Source organism: Osmerus eperlanus, chromosome 5 (assembly GCF_963692335.1).
Source record: "Osmerus eperlanus chromosome 5, fOsmEpe2.1, whole genome shotgun sequence".
NCBI classification, from domain to species: domain Eukaryota; kingdom Metazoa; phylum Chordata; class Actinopteri; order Osmeriformes; family Osmeridae; genus Osmerus; species Osmerus eperlanus.
Window position 1 is genome coordinate 15,425,242 of NC_085022.1, and position 21,496 is coordinate 15,446,737.

The 21,496-nt window shown below is 43.6% G+C and overlaps 1 protein-coding gene across 5 annotated transcripts in view; it reads right to left on the minus strand.

Annotated features, from left to right (window-relative positions):
• The window catches only part of ptprz1a (protein tyrosine phosphatase receptor type Z1a), a 45,793-nt gene extending 25,603 nt beyond the window's left edge, over window positions 1–20,190 (minus strand). For all 5 annotated transcript variants that reach the window (XM_062461907.1, XM_062461905.1, XM_062461904.1 and 2 more), the window contains exons 1-3: window positions 19,929–20,190; window positions 6,409–6,480; window positions 468–647 (exon numbers count right to left, since the gene is read on the minus strand). In XM_062461907.1, coding sequence (XP_062317891.1) covers window positions 468–647; window positions 6,409–6,480; window positions 19,929–19,989 — 313 coding nt within the window. In that variant the 5' untranslated portion in view covers window positions 19,990–20,190. The remainder of the gene's footprint in view (window positions 1–467; window positions 648–6,408; window positions 6,481–19,928) is intronic.
• Between the last annotated feature and the right edge of the window lie 1,306 nt (window positions 20,191–21,496).

The window sequence follows — 21,496 nt, forward strand, 5'->3', positions numbered from 1 at the left end:
AGTCAGCACTTTGGAGGCACACTGACAATAAGGCTTAGCTTACACTGAACAATTACCACGACTGTATAATGAACATAGAGGGGTGTTACATTTCATAGCACTTAAGGAAAGAGAAGATAAGAGGCCTTGTACCTCCTCCAACCAGAAACTGGTAATTGTATCCCGACCCTCAAATGATAATGTGTACAATTAGGGAAATATGTGTGAGTCAGTGCCTCATCTGGTGTCTAATATTCCACCAAATTGAACGTAACCGAAGAACAAAGAAAAGGGAGGGAGGGGAGGAAGGATGGATAGATGAGTACAAGGAAGGACTCTTTTCTGTATGGCTGGCAGAAGACTGATGTGAAAATCCTAGCATACAGCCATAGTCACACAGGTCACAAACACAGCATGGACGGCAGGTCTCTGTCAGACAGTGTCCGTAATTGGTATCATCTACGTCAGTGTTAACCAGTGTTCCTCACCGGTCTTCCCGTCGTTCTGGATGATGGTCTTGTCGGTGGTCTCCCGCTCCCAGCCTTCAAAGCTCAGCTTCTGGAACTGCAGCTTGACCTGCGCCAGCTCCTCCTCAATGTTGATGGGAGACTGCTTGGCATTGTTGCATGATGGGTACTTCTTGGCCCAGTTGTTTTGGTTGAGAGTTCCTGGCATAGTGAGAGAGCGAAAAGGAGAGAGACCGAGAGAAAAAGGAGAGAAAGAAAAGGGAGAGAGAGAAAAAGGGGAATGTTACACTTAAATGATCAAATATTTGCACTCATGGATAGGCCTATAGCCAATACATGTTGAACTATTAAGATCTATTGCAATGAGTAATTCTATGTTTGAATTAATAAACAGAATTTTTTTTACGTCAAGCAAATTTATTTCCACACAACAGACTGACCCTAGACACCAGCTTCTGCATCAACCCCACCTAAAGCCTACTGTGCAAAACATGCTTAAAAATGTGGAAACTCTTGTCTAGGTGCAGCGCTAGTTTGGCCATTTGGACAGCAAACTGCTCCCATCCTCCTCTCACTCCCTAATTAGGTGCTGACCAGTTGCAGGTGTGCGGCTCTGGTATAGTCTACGCCAACGAGCTAACCACCTCCAGGTGTGACTGCAGGCCCTAATAGTGCAGTTAAACCTTTCCAAATTAAAATATTGAAGGGTCAATATGTTACCCATTGAAATTGCTTGGAAAGTCTATTTCATCAGGCCTCATTTCCCAAGATTTATTTTGTAAATGTCAGAAGTCAGTTAGCCTAATGTTCATTTCCAGGTCAATACGGTGACGGTTTGTTGCAGGGTCATAACATAATGACCTAAAGGTTTTCAAGTCACTGAAAGCTGGAAAGTCATGGAAAGTTTAATATACATTTACCTATACAACATCTAGACAAAAAACGAAGGACTAACTGCAAGCTTTGCTTTCAAAAAAGCTTTTGGATAAAATGCTGGCTAACACCTACTACCCATCATGCTTAGCCTATACTTATATTTCATGTTATGACTTCAAGACTATGTGGGCATAGGGATCTAGTATCTACAGTTCAACATCTGCTCATGGTTATTCTTTACTTTGAATGTGGAAACTGTTTGCAGGGGTCCTTGCCATTTGATCAAAAAGGCATGTCTACAGGTTACAATGTTACAAGGCAATAGTTTTCTTATAAAATAGTATGCTGACTTTTGCTGTTTTAATGGTCTTTTATTGATTCTCATTGCATCATTTCATACTTTGATAAAATACAATGTTACGAAAACTCGTACAGACAGCACTGTTTAGAGCTGTATACAGTTGAATTGAATGTGTTTAGGTCGTGTGCGTAACATACAGTTCAATGTAGCTTATTGCTGCTACAGTGAATAGTGAATAGTAGGAGCTCAGCTTTGCTTGATGATTTAACAGGAAAAAGTTTATTTTTCTATTCAATCAATCAGTTTATTCAAACTGTCATTTGAACAAACCATTATCATCTCAGCTGGACATGGTGATCGTTTGTTCGCATATTTCCAGCAATTTTACAATTACGTAATTACTGAAAAATTGTGTGATTTACACCATCTGGTTTTGGGATGAACTACAGTACTTACCTTCCATTAGCGTATAAACACACACACACACAGGTACATACATGATTGTCAGCGTCTGGTCAACATGTGGGAAGCATTGGGAAACAATGGTCGTGAACAAGGTCAGATTTGCAAGTGGGTCAGAGCAATTAGCATATCAATGCTGGCTTCCACTCCCAGTGGATGGGATCCCACCACACTGTTGGTCAGCTGGGACCACAACTGAGGCTCAACTACAGGAGAGATGTTATCATACCTAGTAAAATGTAAAGTATAAGTGTGTACTCAGCCTGATATCCTGAAAGGGGAGGGGTCTGGGGTTTATATTGTACATTAACAATACACAGATATCATAGTTCTCTCACTTTCTCTCACTCTCCTGGATTACTGAATATTCTAACAACCAGTCCCAGTACAACCACTATACTACTTCCCAAATATGTACTACAAATCAAAAACAACCAAGACCAAACTAGAACATCGTCACATCTTTATTTCATTCTTTACTACATCCCCTCAGACAAGTTTAGACTCACACCTGTTGCTGGCACTGTCATATACCTTGACTGAGCCCATTACCTACAGGGCACATTTTGCCCTCCAAATCCTATTCTTTCTTCTGTTTAGATTTTACACAAAGAATGATTCTTTTTTACAATACTGTAACGCCACAGGGGAGTATGGCTTACGGAGCAGACAGAATGATCAGTCTAAGCTACTGATCTTCAGGGTAAAAGGAAAGAAGGAGTCTATTCATGTTGCCTGTCATGATGAGGTGTTTACAGTGTTCATGGTTGGTTTTGCTGTCCCAGCGTAGCTTCAGAAGAAGGAAAAAGACAGAGGGAAAGAGGTGGGGAGCAAAGGAGAGACAGAAAGAGGGGGAGTCTATTGTGTCTCGCATGGCCTATTGTGGTTTGAGAATGAGAGGAAGCAGGAGATAAAAGGAAGCATCACTGACAGCAGACAGCCTAGGGAACACCCAGCATACTCCCACTCAGGGCTGTTAGCCCTGCCAAATATTGTGAAGGAAGTTTCTGAGAGGTGCTTTTCTTGTGATTACGTACATATGTGTGCATCTTTGAATTGCGCACTTTGATGTGTTCTTTCACAAATATCCACTTTCTCAAAGCCCACTGCATGACACAGACACACTCCCAGACACAGACGCCCCCAGCACACGTCTGTGTTGAAGACGTTGAGGCTGAGGGGAGCCACACTGCAGGGGGCTGGTTGGGCTTTCATTGGGGCTCTCTGTATTGCGCCTTAACAAAAAATGTAAAAAATGTAGTTTGGAACTGGTCCAAGTACGCATCCCAGACAGTCCCAATACAGACAGGAACACAACAACATGACTGCCCACTAGTTGAACGAACTCAACTCAAACTGTTATGACTGAAAAAGTACTTATGAACCACAAAATGAAATCAATAGGTGGTTACAATTTGCTCGAAACCAGCAACATGTCGGTCGAATGTGTCGCAGAGGGTTCGATCAACACTCGCATGTTCGTGGGGCACGACAAACTGCGTTGCAGTTATTATTGCTGGACCTATTACTGTATAAGGACAGTCAATGGTTGGGGGGTTACAGGCGTTGGGAATGGGGGGGGGGGCGGGGGGGGTTATAGGGCACAGGGGTATCATTCGGGTGGTATTGGGAGTGGGTAATCGGGCCAGTGAAAAACAATTTCCCCTGTCTGCCCGCCTGTGTCCGCTCATCCCCTGTAGAATGGCCCCATTGTTGTCCCAGCCTCCTACCGTGTCACCCACTTTCAGTTAGTTGTGACGCCAACCAGGGGTGAGAAGGAGGAAGAGAGTGGGGTAGAGGGTGAGAGAGAGGGGAAGTGGGGGGTAAGAGAGATAAAGAGTGGGGTAGAGGGTGAGAGAGAGGGGAAGTGGGGGGTAAGAGAGATAAAGAGTGGGGGTTCAGAAAGGAGTGGGGGGTGAGAGAGAGAGAGAGAGAGAGAGAGAGAGAGAGAGAGAGATGAGAGAGAGAGAGAGAGAGAGAGAGAGAGAGAGACAGTGGGGGGGTCAGAGAGAGAAAGCATGTGTGTGGGGGGAGATTAAGAGAAAAAGAAAGAGGAGTGAGGGCAGCGACAACAGATGGAGAGAGAGAGAGAGAGAGAGAGAGAGAGAGAGAGGTACTTGAGAGCAACAGGAGGAGAAAAGAGAAAAAGGGTGATGGATTCAGGCGGGTGTGAGGCAGAGAAGAGAGTGAGCGTGGGTGCCATGGAAAGACGAGGTGCGGGAGAGGTACATCGAATGAAGAAAACCACAGAAGAACGAGGGAGTCTGGATTCGAGTTTTCCTCATGTGCCAGGCAGAGACTGAGGGATGGATTTGGATCAAACATCGCTGCCTGTGGCTGTATGTAAATATTCAAAGTAAACGTCCATGCCAAAATATGTATCTCTTTGGTTGGTTCATTTTGTGGCACCGCAGACTGTTTTGGCAACACTGTTGTTGAAAAAATCACCACACCAATAAACTATTTCAAGCCCAAATTGAAGAACATAGTTTTTTGCTACGCACACTATTCCACCAATGCCAAAACAGGCACTGAATTACAAATATAACACTCACAAACAAGACACGCCAAAAACATGTCCCCAATGCACAATGCAGTTTTTTTTCTTGTGAGTACAGTAACATTCCCAAGGCAAAACGCCCTAACCTAAAAAGAGTCTCTTTGGCGTGCAGAAAAATTGATAAAATAAGGAGATGGAGAGAAATTCACTGGGTTTTGAATTGGCACACCTTTGTGGTCATCATTAATGGAAGGGAAATAGCTACCAGCTTGTTTACATTTTTCATATTTTACCGCCAAAGCATGCTACTGTGTCTAAATAAACCCAGAAATGCTTGGTAACATAAGCCTATATCATAAATTTATAGTTACGTTTTTAAGAGGAAAGGACACTAGTATTATTACAAGGCCACTTTTAAGTGAGCCACCAACCACTAACCATAAACCTTACTAGATTCAGAAGAACAAAGGATTCTCGGAGGGAGAACATTTTGAAATGCAAATCCTGAAAATCGGCAGAGGGCGAATTTGGAGAGGGATCCGATAATCATCTCCTCTGAGAGAGGGGGAGACACGTGAATGTTTGCAACATAATATTTTCAAATAGGCTCTTTTTTGTATTCATATAATACGTTTTATGGCCTCTGTATTCAAACTACATTCATGAGACTGAACTTTTCTTAATGACCCGGAATTGTATAAGTACTGTAGACTCTAAAAAATTAATTTAAAAAATACTGTACATATTTTAATTCCAAGATAAAAATACAAACACTGCTTTTATGCACCCCATACACACGCACGCACACACAAATCCTCTCTACAAAAGACAGAGAGATATTAGGGATGTTCCCTCAGAAGGAAATACTAGTCTCTTTTCCCTCTCTTTTGAAAAGGAGAGGTAGAGCTTTTATGACTGGGGGCTATTTTTCGACACACGAGACACATTTAACCACCTCCGTTACAAGGCAAGACCAGTCACGTCTTATAGGCTTGGTGAAGGCCAAAACGGGTCTGTGTCCCATGCTGATAGAGGGAGAGCTAAGCCGTTCTGATATTTCCCACAGGCATAGACACGACTTCCTTAAGTATCTGTTGATAGTGGTCCCACACACGCATATACCATAGGGCAAGCAAGCGGGACTACAGTTGATTGAGGGTGTGATGACCTACCACTGCACCAAACAGTACAAATAATGCATCTCCATTCTGAGCAGGGAGAACCAACATGTCCAATATCTAGCAGCTGCAGAGACAGGTGAGTTTCTGGTATAGTGGGTCAAATAAGACTGGAAAGTCGTAACTTTGAACAACCTACATCAAGCACTTGTTCTACCTTTGTCACACATACACACACACACACACACACACACACACACACACACACACACACACACACACACACACACACACACACACACACACACACACAGAGGATTATTTTATTTTGCTTTGAGGTCACCAAGTGACTGTCCACAACACATCAAAGTGGCACCTCCATTAAAGTTCCACTTCAGGCCACCTGGGGGGGTTTTTGAAACAGAAGGGCAATCCAATATATAGAGGAAAAACATCAATAAGCCAAAGCTCGAATCCTTTGAAGATGACTTGAATCTGAATCTTTACACGTGATGGACCACACTAACATATCTACTTTTTCCACTGTAGATCTATCATCCACGATTTCCCGTCTCAGCTCCAGATTGAATCGGACGGGGGTGCATTTGGTTTGGAGGGGTGGGGCGGGGTTCAGAAGATCCTTCGATTGAAAGAGTGCAAGAGTGATTCTATATCCAAACTAGACCGGGTGTTATCTTTACTCACCTGCGTAAGACCAGTCAATGTCTTCAGAGAACTTGCGCTGGTTCCTGTAGCCGTAGCCTTTAACCACTTCAGCTGCAACAGAGACAGAGGCAATATATCAAAACAAGTTCTGTTGACTTCCAAAGATTTAACATTGTTAATTTTAGGATTAACAATATCAACAAAACAATTGGTGCATTTTGTCAGGCTTTCAAAACATTAATATCCATGTTGGGATTAGGAGGTTTTGAGTTTGATGTGATCTTGTAATGCTTTTAGATTTGACCACTGATCTTCCAGGGATTAAAAAGGGAAACATCATGCAAGGGCCAATTCTGAATCTTCGAGGATAAAAACATCAAATGTCATATTTATTGTATTGTAGTACTCTTCAAACAAACACCCAAAACAACTCTGCTGGCTCAAGAACAGCTGGTCTTAAACCATTTTATTTTTACTAACACCAGTGAATTCTTAACCAGATTTTGTTTTCAGACCTCTGCTTTGAAACCACACAGCATAATGGTGTGGATTTAGTATCATTAAAATGAGACACGCTTTGCTGGAGTCCGGGAGATGCAATTGGGGCTGGAGCCCTCAAGGAAACAGGTCATTAAGGAATAGTCACCGTCAGGACCAAAAATGACTCATTAGTCTAGCTAGTACAGTAAATGCACAAAACCCCTGTTACTGTAGCTATAGTGTGTTACACCAAACGCTGCAGCAAGCATTAGGCCTACACGGAATGAGCGGTGAGAACTTCACCCCTTTGTAGGAACCAACAGCATCTTGCTATCCAGTACCCAACCAGTTAAACATTTTCCCATGAGGTTCACATGGACTAGCAATATGGTTGTGCAGCTTTACAACCACCAAGATCCAAGTGAACACTCCGCACCACACGTTGGATTTAATGTGAAATCAAATGACTTAAGATGTCACGAACCAATTCATGACCGGATTTGACTGCTACAGGACATGCAGTCACGCAGTTTTTGTACAAAAGGGTACTCAATGTAGAATGAATCTTGTTAAGATGCAAGCTGGGCTTGCACATTGACAAAACTGATAATACAGCTGGTCAAACTCTGGCTGGCTACAGTACACCATGAATCAATCCACCTTGGGGGACGGGGGACCCCCCCCCCACAGTACAGTATACAGATCTGTAGTCCTACAGTGTACTATACAGTATAAACGGTAGTACTTAAGTACAGTATACTAACCAAACTCCTAACCCTGTCTTACATTTTAGTCAAGTCTTTGGCATGGAGGCTAAATGTCAAGTTAAGGTTTCCTGTTCATAGTGGGATGCTGATTGGGCTACTGCATTTTCACCTTTCTCCAGTGACCACAAATAACTTCTGAACGGTGCCAGCTTCCGCCAGTTTACTTTGCACATATATCTGGTACAGAAGTTCAAGGTCTCCAGATGACTTCCATTCCTTCTCTCACGTCTTTCACTCTCTCTGCGCTTCACGCACACTCGCTGCTTTTCACATTTCCGTATCAATTCATTCCTCTCAATCAACTATTCTTTCTTCATTTAGAGATGAGAATTTGACAGTGTCAGTCTTTCACCTCCCTTTGTCTCTCTCTCTCTCTTTCCTTCTTGCTGATCCAGGCATTAGCTCTCACAGTACAGTGCGCTGTGATTGATGGTGTGTGTTCTGGTTAAGAGAGAAAGGAGACTGCTAAACTAACCTTAATCTTTTTCAATGGAAATGGAAACTATAGAGTTTCAACAATGGCTTTGACATGAAACACCTGTCTTGCTTCCCTGTAGGGCTGTTCAGTGAATAATATTATTTTACACTGTTTTTTTTTTTTTTACAGTGTATGTGTGTGTGTTTGTGCAGTAAGTAAAGGGCACCACCTCTGTGCTTAGTATCAACAGTGGATAATCATCCAGGATCTATTTACTTCTGCTTTGTCTCCTTATTGTCTCAAATGAATCACCTTACCTTTCCTCTTTCAGGATCAGTTGGCACCAGGTAAGCTTAAGAATAGAAAAGACCTGGTATGTAAAATCCTACGTAGACGTAGGAGTCAGAAACACTTTTTCTTAGTTGTGGAATTTTGCAGACAATAAAACAATCGAAAGAATTGAATGTGTTTCTGTCTCTTTCCCAGTCCGGCCACTTTTTATGACCTCAGACTGATGTGCCTATCTGTGGCTGGTTCAATCATGAACATTCTTGACAATCCTTTCACATTCTTAGATCCTTCTTAGATATTTTACAGATTCACCAAACACTTAAATGGAAAATGAAGTCCACTTTGTTGACAAACAGCCAAATCTTATGCTAATATGTACACCCACCATATTATACCATCCTTAGGGCCAAGATTTTGTTTTGGCTGTGTGCAACAAGCATGGGCCACACAGCAGCAGATGTCGGTGGTACATTTAACACACATTATTTTAAAGATTGGCAGTGTTTCAGATTTCGACAATTAAACAGTTGTGAATAAAAGTTGCTGCTTTTTCCCTTCTCTATTTACAAACCCAACCCAGATTCAGGCTGAGTTGCTCGTCTTACAGTTCGAACATCGGTATCTCAACACCACACTCCCACTAAGTTCAAAACAAGACAAAAGTTTGAAATGTTGGAGTACCTCCTTGTAAGACAGTCTGACACCTTAAGTAACTGAGAGCAAGCTGCTCTCCAGGAGAGTGTCCTAACTGCTAGACAGTTCCTCATGGCGACGTCTCACATACAACGTCCCCCTGATTGCCTGTCTGGGCTACGGCCTCTTAAATTTCACTTCAATCAGCGAAGGCTTTTTTGTGCCGCTTCCAGCTTATGCCAGGACCACGTTTAGGGTTTCCTGTCTGTGGCGTGTACTTTTTTTCTCTTTTTCTTTTGTCGAGGTAGACAAACAAAGCACAACGCACATACATGTAGAGATGAAAGGGTCTCTAGGCTTCGGTTACAGGCAACCTTGGTCATCACAAAGAAGACATTGGAAGAGACTGGGTCGGCTATTGTGGCAGAGGCAACAAAGACCACACCTGCTCAGATGAGTGGGCCCATGCTTCGAATGAAATATTAATGCACGTTATAAACAAAAACGTTGTCTACAAAAATGGGTCAACTATCATGACCACTTCATCACCTGTTTTATCTAACAGCTTCATTCTGCTTCCTTTATTAATACCAAATGACATTCAATATCTGATATTTTGACATTGTTAAGACAGGCAGTGCAGCTCCACATAATTTAAAGTTGGCCACTGGGTTTGTGTTGGTGAAACATGAATAGATGCTGACAGTCTCATTGTACAGTGGTCATGAATAACCAAAAGGTTTACTTTGAACAAGTAGTCAGACCAGTTGAGCGATGAGAAGTAAGGAAAGAACTGCAGTATCACTGTACTGCTCTGACACTACACCTAAAACAAGCCTTTTAACCATAATGTAACTGCAATTACTTAATTAAATTGCAACTCCCCTTTCCCTACTGGAAACAGATCTCTAGATCATGTTTAATTGATTGCCGCTCAACCACAGCATCGACAAACCCTCTGAAGCATTCAGAAACACTGAAGGATTAGGTTCACATGTCGACCAAAGGTAGTGAATTCATACAAGAGGCTTTTAAAGAGCACTCGCTAAGCATGTGGAAACCCTTCACACAGTATTTAGACCAAACGTACACTAACAGACTAAGGAGTCTAACCCCTCAGTCTGTTTTCGTGCAATCGGCAGCATGTTAGACAGAGCGAGACCACTACCACACCAGTGTTTATCATTCGGCGACCGGGCAGACCTGTCTGTGTTTACGTATTTAAGAGGGGTTCTGGGCCTGCGAGACATCCAGTTATCCAGTCACCCAGTCGTCTGGTGAGTAAGAGGATTAACTGAGCTCTGGGAGAGACTGGGCAGGCCCGTGGAGAGGGGGGGTGGGGGGGATCATGAGGGATCGTGACCGCAGCCCAAGCCAAAATGTGTAGCACCCACCCCCAATCCCTGATGCCAGGCACAGGGGGTGTCTGAGGGGTACGGGTGGGGGCAGTGCCCACTTCTCTGAGGGGGAGCTAACTCTGTCCTGGCTCCTGAGGGCTCAGACTGCATGGTTGGACCCCGACAAAAGTCTGGTTTCTTTCAAGGTTTCATCTTTGTTCCTTTACTTCCCTTCCTTTACTCTCCCTCAGATTAAGTCTGGTCCCTAAAAGGCATTAGCTTATCCAAGTGAAATTATCTCAGCGTTAGTTGTTGGTAAGAACCGATGGCTATCTCCCCTGACATTGTCAACGAGGTATAATGATGGGAAAGGCCATAGAACATCCTGTACTGCATAACAGACTTTTTGGAAGTTGAGTCAAAATGTCACCCCACCCCCTCACACACCCCAATTGGCCACCATCACCAACCCATCCCCATTCCGGATCTGGAAACGAAGGAAAGAGGTTGAAAATCCCCTATGGAGCGATGCCACCCAAACCAACAACGGCCGGCATCAACTCAAAAGGGATTACCAAAGACTGAGAAAGACAATGTGGCATTTTGCTATATTGAAAAAAAGCAGGAAAGATGGTCCTCCCAAGGAAGTTTGTGTGTGTGTGTCCAGCTGCTGATCCGAGATCTCTAATGTGCCACAGTTATTAGCCGTGTGAATGGCTTTGTCCACAGCCTAAGCTGTTAATGTGGATGAACAGCTGGACACTTACCACAAGGCTACATCTCCAAAGGGGAATGGAAGATCTTCCACATTAAAATGTTCCCATAGCCTAACCACTGGGGACCTACACCCTAATACGTAAAAATGGTTTTAAGAAGAAAAAAAAGAAGCAAGCTAAACAATATGTATTTATGGCCTTACAATGATGCTAGATTGTCACAATGTGCTGTACATACAAGACTAACGCTAATTATTCTTCAATCCAATATCTCATCATTTACATTGAAAGCACAGAAGTTGTACACATACTATCCATGTTGCTAAGTAATTTAATCCACGATGCTTGTGCATATATATATCTAGCACACATATTTACATTAATATTCAACAAAAATTTGACTCAACCACAAATGAAATCATGAAACTGTTGTGACAACAACAGAACAACAATCGAATCCATATATTCCTTGACAATGAGCCAGCATACAACAATCATCTACAATAAAATAAAAACATAAACCTCTTCCTGATCTACTGTGGCTGTTTAACACGGGTGCAGACAGAGTATGAAGGTAAGGACCTAAGGGACCTTGTCCCCAGAGATGCTTCCCAGGACCACAGAAATTAGATAAATGAAAACCCCACTTCACACAGAGACATCAGACAACCGCCGGGACAGAAAACAGAGAGGATGTAGTCTGGGATTAAACTCTGCATTCAGATTTGAATGTTCTTTTCCTCTAAATCACCTGTGGTAAATCACTGACTGACTTCTTAAAAAAAAAAAACCTGCTTAAGTATTATCTGAAGCCCCACTGCCAACTTTACCAAGGCTGTTAGTATACGCAATGGTAGCACGCGTAGCTGCATAAATGAGACTGCTTTTCATTGAGGTTGTGGATGAAGACGAGTGGAAATATCACAGGTCTCCTGTCACCCATGAGTTGGGTCAGTTGCTTTTGTGCGTCTTCGTGGGCGCATGTTGTGAGACTGGCATGCTGGCGCCCCATCGAGGTTGGCACTCCCTCTGATTGTGCCCAGTTAGAGTGGGCCTGGAGAGTGTCCGGGTGGCATGGGGACACCACACCGTGTGTGTGCCAAAGACGAGGGAGGGAGAGGGGATGTGTGAAATGAGAGCGGGAGGGAGTTACGTTGCGAGTTCTCACTTTTAATTGCCATTTTTGCTTCCAGTCTTTTTGTCCTCCACCAGGTCCTATCTATCAGGGTGATGAGACAGCGAGGCTCAGTGCGTGTGTGCTAGTGTGTGCCGATGCGTGCGAGAGGGAGCGTGCGTTCATTTCATGCAAGTGTGGTAGAGAGAGGATAAAGGAGAACAACACTGTGATTGCGGGTGAGTGCTGGATGCGTAGACACGTGTACAATAGTCGATTCAGCATAATGATACACCCAGGGAGAGAGTCTCCCTGATTGAGGATGAGTAATGCATCTGGCCGTTTAAGGTTTCCATCGCCACCCTCCTGGACTCGGACCAAAACACGCAGCCAGACGGACAGGCCATGTTTGTTTAGACAGTCCGTCTGATGAGTCATTTCAACGTTTTGGAAAACGTTTCAACCGAACTGCATGACAATGAGGAGAGGTAGAGGTCAGAACACTGGCTGGTCATTTCCCACTATGGCTGCTCTCGTGGTTCAAATCAGCATGCAAGAAACGTGGCTTCAAAGTCCCAAGAAAACAAGAGGAACCCCATACGGCCACCAGCCAAAGTGACTTCCCCTGGACACTGACAACATTGCCATGGTCACAGATTGAGTGTGTTTCCTTTTCCAGCCGGTCTAAAAGAGAGAACAGCTATGATCGCCCTGTGTACCCGTTTTCTCCTTTTCTTTCCAAAGTGTGCACACATGCTATCTTTCGGTTGTCCCATTTCAAGCAGCTACCACTTAGACCAGCTCACAGTAACATCAGTGGGTGCTTCCTGTGAAGGATGGAAAAGTCTTTTTTTTTGCTCCGGTCAGTGCTTCCTCCGCCAAGCATTGCTAAACATTTAGAGTGGGATTTGGGAGGTTTTAAACAAGACGCTTGTACTGACCTAGTTGTTTAGAGGAAGAGAAAGATTGAGCGGGATCAAAAGAAGATGGATTTGTCATCACGATTTAGGGAAACGTTTTTTTTTTTTTTACCCAACCATTATACACCCTAAAGAGGACGAAACTGAACATAAACACTGATGTATAGAGTCTGGTTCATGGGCAAAGACATTTAAAAGCACTGTAAAATATCTTTAGTGTGGTGGGCTCTACGATATGAACATCCCTGGGGATATAAATACAAAGGAAAACTGAGGGGGGTTTTTTCCTACTAAATCCACAGTAAATCTCATTCAAATTACACAAAATGTCTTCCTAAGGCAAACTAACCCCACTAAGAAAAAATCCAGACACAGAACACAGCTTCTTCTCAGAAGTCCACACCCACCACACTTGAAACTTAAAACAAAAGAATCTGCCTACTTGCACCTATTTTGTTTTTCTGTCATTTCAATAGAACGTATCGAGTAATGATAGAAGGTGGGAGAAAGAGTCATCATTGTGACATTGGGACTGTGCTCACCATGAGACAGAGACTGAACATTGACACGATCTTCCTCAGTGTACACAGGAGTACACGGGCTCATTCATTGACGGTATCTAAATGCTAAGCGGGGTTCGAACATGATAGCACTCCGTATTCTAATTGAGAAGATCCGATCTGTGTGTGTGCATGCGTATGTGTGGTTGTGTGTGTGAGCGAGCGCCTAGAATGACATACAGGACTGTGTGAAGGACTGTCTGTGAGCCATCCGGAACACCATTATCAGGACCATCTCTGTCTTTTCTTGAGAATATTATTGGCTGAGCAGTGGACTGCAGACCGAGACAGTCACTGTCCTGACATCCATCTGAAGGGTTAAAAGGTAACCAGATTAAAATGCTAAAAGTTATCATCTTAATCTCCTCTGCTATGTTTAGGTTGAAAAACATCTCATTGAGTGGGCACATATGATATAAACTTTACTTTCTAACAAATGTTTACATCCATGTATGTGCATACTTACATAGATACACACACAACCTGCAAACCCGCCATGTCATTAAAATCGGAGCATGATAAATAACCACTGACACCAGAAATTGTGTTTCCTGTTCCATCAAAGCACATGACAATGGGATGAACCGTTGAAGAGGCTGTCTCACTTCATCAAAGTGTCGGCTTCCCACAACTGTGGCAAATCATTTTAACCAGATTTCCACATGCATAAAGGATTCGTTCTGAACATGGGACACCATTTTGGCTTGGCTTCATGTAGATGTGGGCCTAATCTAATAGAGCACACAGATTATGCCCTATGTCGTCCAAGGATAGGAATAAACACAACTGAAGAGTGACAAACCACATCAATGCCAGATGTTTAAAGACAAGGTTCAGTAACAAGTAACAAGGTCTGTCACATATACATGCATACAGTACCTCTAACAAGTACTTTAAAAGGATTTTCGCCTGATCTTTTCCAACGACAATCATCACTACATAATTACCCATCGTACACCATTTTAGGACAAAGAGATTACTAATGTTATACTTGTCAAAATAACCAATTCAAATGTAACTTAAACCCACTTTAAGAAACCTAAGATTCCTCCTGTCGATCGCTGAAAGGTCTCTCACATACAAATACAATGCTTTTTCAAATAGGATGAGATTGGATTGCATCCCTTGCCACCCCCTCACATGCTGCAAACACAGAGGGAGGTCTAGCAGGATGCTGCCTGCCTCAGCCAAGCATGACTGTGTTCCAGCAACACCCTCTCCCAGGGTCCCCCCTCCCCACAGTTGACATGGGCTGACACAGGTGACCAGTGGTGCAAGGAGGACTGTCATGTTCTGCTTGTCCCTCCAAGCTTTTGATCTGCTAGCCCTTTTCTAGTCTCTCTCTGGGCCTTCCTACAGCCTGTCTTCCTTCTTTCAATATCATCGTCTTTCAAGGTTGATTTGTTTGTTATTATGGTCCGAGCTACACTGGTATGCCGCTAATTGCATACTTCCTTAACCTTTGTATCTGAGCAAACTTGACAAGTCCTCCCTGGTGAACTTCATGCTAATTGTTTTTTCACCTGCGTTTATCTAATCTGGTTGTCCCTTGTAAGTCCATCCAGGTGTGTGTTGGCACTATTAAAAACTCATTAACAATCAGACATTTCATCGTAATATTGCCTCAGGGAGTAAGTCTATTTTGAGGGATAACCTAATTGAAAATGAACAGGATCTGGGAATGGGTGGGGGCTTGAAAACTGATGGAAGGAGGATGGGGGTTCTGGTTCTACAGGAGAGCATTGTTCTTGACTAACCTTGACACACTTCTCGGGGAACAGATATCAAGCTCTCATACTGAATTGATTCTGGAAGTCTGAAGTTGACAAGTCTCAGGGTCTTATTTTTCAGACTGTGAAAAATCGATGACAAGACGTGACTGTAAGAAAACCTCATGCTGACTGAGCAATTTATCTTAATACACCCATTCAAAATGTACAGGGTCAAAAACATCTTCTAAGTGAAATCTTCATATTCTTGGCTATCTATCGTGACTAGATGAGACTAGTTGGATGGTTTAAAGGCTACTCCAGATTTACCCAAGCATGGGGCTGGACCCCTGGGGCTGGGGCTGCATTAGCACCGGACACCCGCTGTCTGGTACCCCCCACCAGCTGAGACCAGCTGCCACCATCCACTCTTGTCCTGTGCCAGTCGGCCAATGGGCAAAGAATGGGCACACTGAAAGGGGAAATGTATCATTAGATTTCAGGGTGATTGTCTCATGAGTGCTGTACCTAGCTGAACGCCCATCAATAAGGGAAAACATGAAACAAACAAGGCATTAAGTTTATATTTTTACGAACCTGCCCATTGTTGGTGATGCACAAGGTGTACAATGTAGAGAGGGAAATTATATAAATGTTTTATACCATTATATATTTGGGATTAAAAATGGATGTCTAGGAAACCGCTTGGTCAGGGGACATATTTTATGGCTAGGATAATACATTAATTACCAGACTAGACTGTAGAATCGAGATATTACACCTCTAACAGACCCTTGATAATTGTATCACAAGATGAGCGATGAATGGAGGAAAAGAAGTGGGAAGTGTCCTCAAAATCCAATAACAAAAAAGCACCCTTACCAATTGCAATCCTCACACAAGCTCACCGGGCCTTTTTCCTTTGTCACTTTGAGATTTCAGATTCAATGTCCTCAGACAAGGGCCATCGATATCGAGCACAGTTAAGAGAGACCACACACTAACAGGCAGCTGAAGAGAGAGAAAACGAGAGAGAGAGACAGAGAGAGAGAGAGAGAGAGAGAGAGAGAGAGAGAGAGAGAGAGAGAGAGAGAGAGAGAGAGAGAGAGAGAGGAATTGTATAGCTCTCTACCAGCCACTCTAGGGAAGTCTTGTGCTCTTCAATGGGCTAACGGTGTGAGCAACCCTTTATCAAGGGCACGATGGGCCCCTTTATCAAGGGCACGATGGGCCACCCGGATCTGCTCCGTCATCCAATACAGCCGTCCAGAGTTGGGAAGAGGACCAGGCTGGCAGCATGCCAGGCAGAGGAAACCAGCAGTGCCTGGTTGTCACGCCAGACGAGATGGTTGGCTAACCAAGAGAGACCCCCCCCCCCCAAAGAGAGAGAGACAAACGAGGAGAAGAAGAATAGGTAAGGGGGTAGAGACTGAAGTTGGAGGAAGCAGATGAGCAGAAAGCCTGAAAAGGGGAGAATGACAGAGGAGAATGAGAACAATTTAGGGTGAGATTAAAAGTGAGACGCGTGGGGAGGGACAGTGGGTTGAAAAAATCAGATGGAACTGTAAAAAGAGAGTGCAGGGAGGGAATGTAAAGAGAAATGAAGACTCTGTGGAGGAAAAATGGGGGGGGGGGAGAGGTAGAAAAAGACTGACACAAGACTAATGACAACAGAAGTGCTGCTCAACCTCTCCATAGCTCTTTTAGTGGTTTGCCGTGGGTGGGGTGGATGCAGAGGGGTCAGGGGTGGGCCGGGAGCCAGCCCACTAGTGTGTTGCCGTGACAGTTTCATGCCGGTCGTGACTCGTTGCGCTCTCACACTTCCCCTCCAGACACAGCATGAAAGCGTCCTGCCGACCACCAGGCACCGCCTGTGCCATCCCGGCTACAAACCGACTCTATGTCTGATGTCACGCACATAGTCACTTACCCCCCCCCCCCAACCTCCTTGTTGCTGCGTACTCAAACACATTGTCTTACTTCGCTGCTACACCCCCACCACCACCACCCACCAACACACATCAATCTCACTCTCACAAACAAATCTTCCTTCTGACAGCATAATTCGCAGAGGGCGCAGAGTTGGGGTGGAGGACAAGGGAGAGGAGCTGCAGCCCCAGGCGTTAGCTGGATGTCTCCCCCTGTCAGCCCAGCCCTATTCAGCTGCTGCTGCTGTAGAAAGAGGGCCAGCTTGGAGGATTCAGTGTGGCCCCTGTGCATGCTTGAATGAATGCTGTTGAGCCTAATACCGACTAATCTGGTCATCAAATACTCCCGCTGCCACCGATTGGAAATCTGCTATGCTTTTTACCAGCAACCAGGGGGTGGCTAAGAAAGTCTATGCCAAGACGGTCTGGCTAGGGGGTCATACAGCTCCCTCATAGTCAGAGACAGAGAGAGGGGGGGGGGGATTTGACAGAAAAAGAGAGGGGCAAAGTGAGGCAAAGAGAGACACAGAGGGAGAGAGGGAGAAAGAGAGGGAGAGAGAGACAGAAAGAGAGAGAGAGAAAGACTTGGTCAATAAAGAAGAGGACACAGGAGGAAAAAAGCGTTTAGAGAGAGAGGAAGACAGGAAGCACTACACAGATGGGGACAAAAATGGTATTATGCCTCAGCAAAACCAAATGTACTGCTGGTCACAATGGTAACCATGTTGTGCAGATAAGTCATTCTAAAACTAAAGCTAGTTTGACCCATTTACCGCAATTGTTTCACTAGATTATGCAAATAAACTGATTAAGCAAAATGTGATGTGTGGTCTCAAGTGTATGAAAGCGTCACTGAGCAGGCAAACTACCAGGAGATGCTATAACTCTGAGAAGAAATGTTTTTTTTAAATGTACTGGTTCCGCTATCTTATGAGTGGCGGTTGTACCAGAATGCAACACCATCCAATCACAGGTGGACTTCACAAGAAGTGAGAGGAAGGGGAGGGTCCCACAGAACCCCCACTGACAAACCCCGCACCCGACTGACTGACAAAGTATGATGACCATCTGCCACAAACCTCCCTGCTCCATAACAACAGGACTAGGGACTTCCTCTGCACACAGAGACAGAGGAGGGCAAGGTTGGCGATGCCCATTGAAAAATGTCCTGTCTTGTAAGAAGGACAGATGGCAATGGAGCCTGTGTGGCATTCACTTCACCCGTGTGTCTTTTTTTTCCCAACCATCCATTCCTCTGCTGCCCTATCCATCTCCAGCAAACGGGCACATCCTTTGTGCTCCTCGTTTCATCAAAGCCTCATTTAAAGACCCTAGCTGAAAAGGAGGGCAAAAAAAGAAGGGATGGGAAGAGAGTAAGGGAAGTAGTGGTGGTGGTGGCGGGGAGGAGGGGGTGGCAGGGGTACATGTGGTGAGGCATTGAGCAGGTACCAACCCATTTTATTTCCCAGCTCACAAGCCCAGTTACAAAAGAAGCTTCCCGTCTTTTAAGCAAACTGGCTTTCGCCAGCTTTCTTTGTCTTGCAACTTTCCCAAAAGATTAAACCAAGCATATCCTTGGTCTCCTCCTTGGCACTTTCACGCAGTGAAAGCCACAGTAAAGCAGAGGAGCAGGCCAACTGGAAGAATTAAAAAGAATAAACTTTTTTCACTTAGTACTGACAGAATATACATAAATTGTTGATTAAAGTATTCAGCTGTATTGTCATCTGACCTTGTGGTACAGCAGCATACTGATAACCTAGTCCAGTTTCTGCATTCTTCAATTTAAATGACAATACCAACAAAACAACTGTGAAAATTGTGTGAAACGTGAGTGTGATATCTCAAGACATTAAGACCTTTAGAACTCCTAAGACTATAGTAGACAATAAAACCTGTTTTAGCTAATAGGAAGACATCATGTTTTACAATAAAAACCTAAACGTTAGCCTCAACTGGTAGTTTCCAAGCATTTTGAGGCGATCAAACTATTCATAAAAGTAGCACCATTCAACTAAACACTGCAAGGCCCCTTGCCAAAAAAAAGAGCGCTTGATTTACTAATAACAGTCAGACTACCGTGGCGAAACCATCTTTTCATGCTTGACAGGTTCAGTTGGACGTGACGGACCAAATAGATAGGCGAATCTCGACTGGTGAGAACATATTAATTTCAAGACAAAGATGACGTTGCTTCACCTGATAAGTGTATGCAAGCTTCACAATTGAACTTCGCCTATTGGAATCAACGACTGTCTTATGTTAATACAATAGCCTACGTCAGAACTGATAAACTAAAAACATGATATAGTTACTGTAAATCCTAAAGTTAATTCTGCTAGCAGTGCTCTCTAGATCAATAGCGCGTGACGCACCAGTTTTAACCTGAATTTTGCACCGAAAGAAGACAATTCGTCAATGAGTGAATCCCAATAATAATGCTAAAGATAGCCTAACCCGTCCCAACAACAAAAAAATATGTATGAAATGGTCGCCTTTTCATAAACAAGAATCTTCAAGCGCACAGCCCACAGTTCCAGAGCTGTAGCTGTTGGAGTAATTATCAGAGCTGTGTTAACAGCACACAGCTCTGATAATTGAGCCATAGCATATAATGAAACGGTACACAAAAACACAGCCAAAGCATATTTTGTCATTAATGGAATGAAAAAGTAAGTGTCTTTACCTAATTGACAGACCAGTAGAAGTGCCAGTAAAGTAATGCGTCTTGAAGTAAATGTTTCCATGTTTTTTGTTGTTGTTTTTTTTACTTCGTAAATATTAGATGATACGATACTTAAAGAACGTGTACGGTTGTTGGGAAAGGTACTCCCGATTAGTCTTAGGGTTTCACATTTGATTCATTCTGGTTTAATTGCTATCGCCCTTGTATTCGTTTCTCCCAACGCATCTATTTCAAGGTATCTCCGGTGCGGCTGGTGCTTTTCAGAGAGTGACGGGCGGTCGGTGAATGAGAGGGGCAATGTTTGAGGAGATCGCGCGCCTCCCATAGACCATAACATCGCACGAGATGAGGGGAAAAAAGGTTCACGTAAGCAATAAGTGAAAGACTGCCTCAAATTCAGTCGCTGTGTCACATGTTTACTTTTACAAGTTAACAAATGTTTAAAAAATAATATTTAAAAAAGTGATAGGCTACTTTATGTTTGCAATTTTCTGATAACTGTAAAACACAAATTGAATCAGTTATCAGAGCTTTTGGAATTATTTGTATACGTGAAAATAAAAAATCACTTGCACTTGATTCGTAGGTACAGCCTACAACATTTTGTGAAGGGAAAGAAGGAGCTATATGGTGCCAATACAGAGCATAATTGAGGACGATTTGGAGGGAGGACTACTTTTTGTGAGATGGGGGGTTTAAGCTAATGACCTTTTGACTTCAAGGAGTGGGTTAAACTCTGCTGAAATGGAGACAAGCACATCACCAGTGACCCTGAAAGCACAATTCAGTTAGGGAATGTGGGACAAGTGCATGATGTGTGTGTGAGAGTGTGTATGCGTGCGTGTGTGTATGGTAGTTGTGATATGGGAACATCAGTTAAAGTGGAGGGGGGTATAATTTAAGGCTTGTGTGGCTCAACAAAATGGCTAACAATCTCTTTTGAGGATGGGGAGGGGTGGGGTGTTGACTGCGTCATTCACAACTGACACTGAACTCTGAGGCCACTTATACTTAAGCATTATCACGTGAAGCTAAGACTACTCAATTGTTGGTCGACTTTCATAGACGATATACAAGACATTAGAGCTGAAAGACCACATAAAATAAGGCAAAAGCAAAACCCTTTTTGGATCTTCTTTATTTTATCTTCTCCCCCTCAGATAAAAAGACTAAACATCCACAAAAAAAGAACATGTCCCAAGCAAGTGTGCACTTGATTTCAGTTTTCATCCATTTGGGGTATTTTCAAGTTCAATAAGGTGAACCCCCCCCCCCCCCCCCCCCCCAACACACACACAAACCCTCATACCCTGAGAATGTATTTGCATAATTTGTTCAGGATTATCTTTAATTCATGCAGAAGCAGCTTCACACTTGTTCCTCACATGTTTCCAGAGGGCCTAATAAAATTACTTTTATACCCATAGAGCTCCCATTGTGTGTGTGTGTGGTGTATGTGTGTGTGTGTGTTTCTCTCAAGAAGCTCCTATAATACTTAGGGCAACTCTGAGTACTACACAACTTTAAATCTGAAGGAGTTGAACTGAAACTTCATGTCTGGGCCCTTC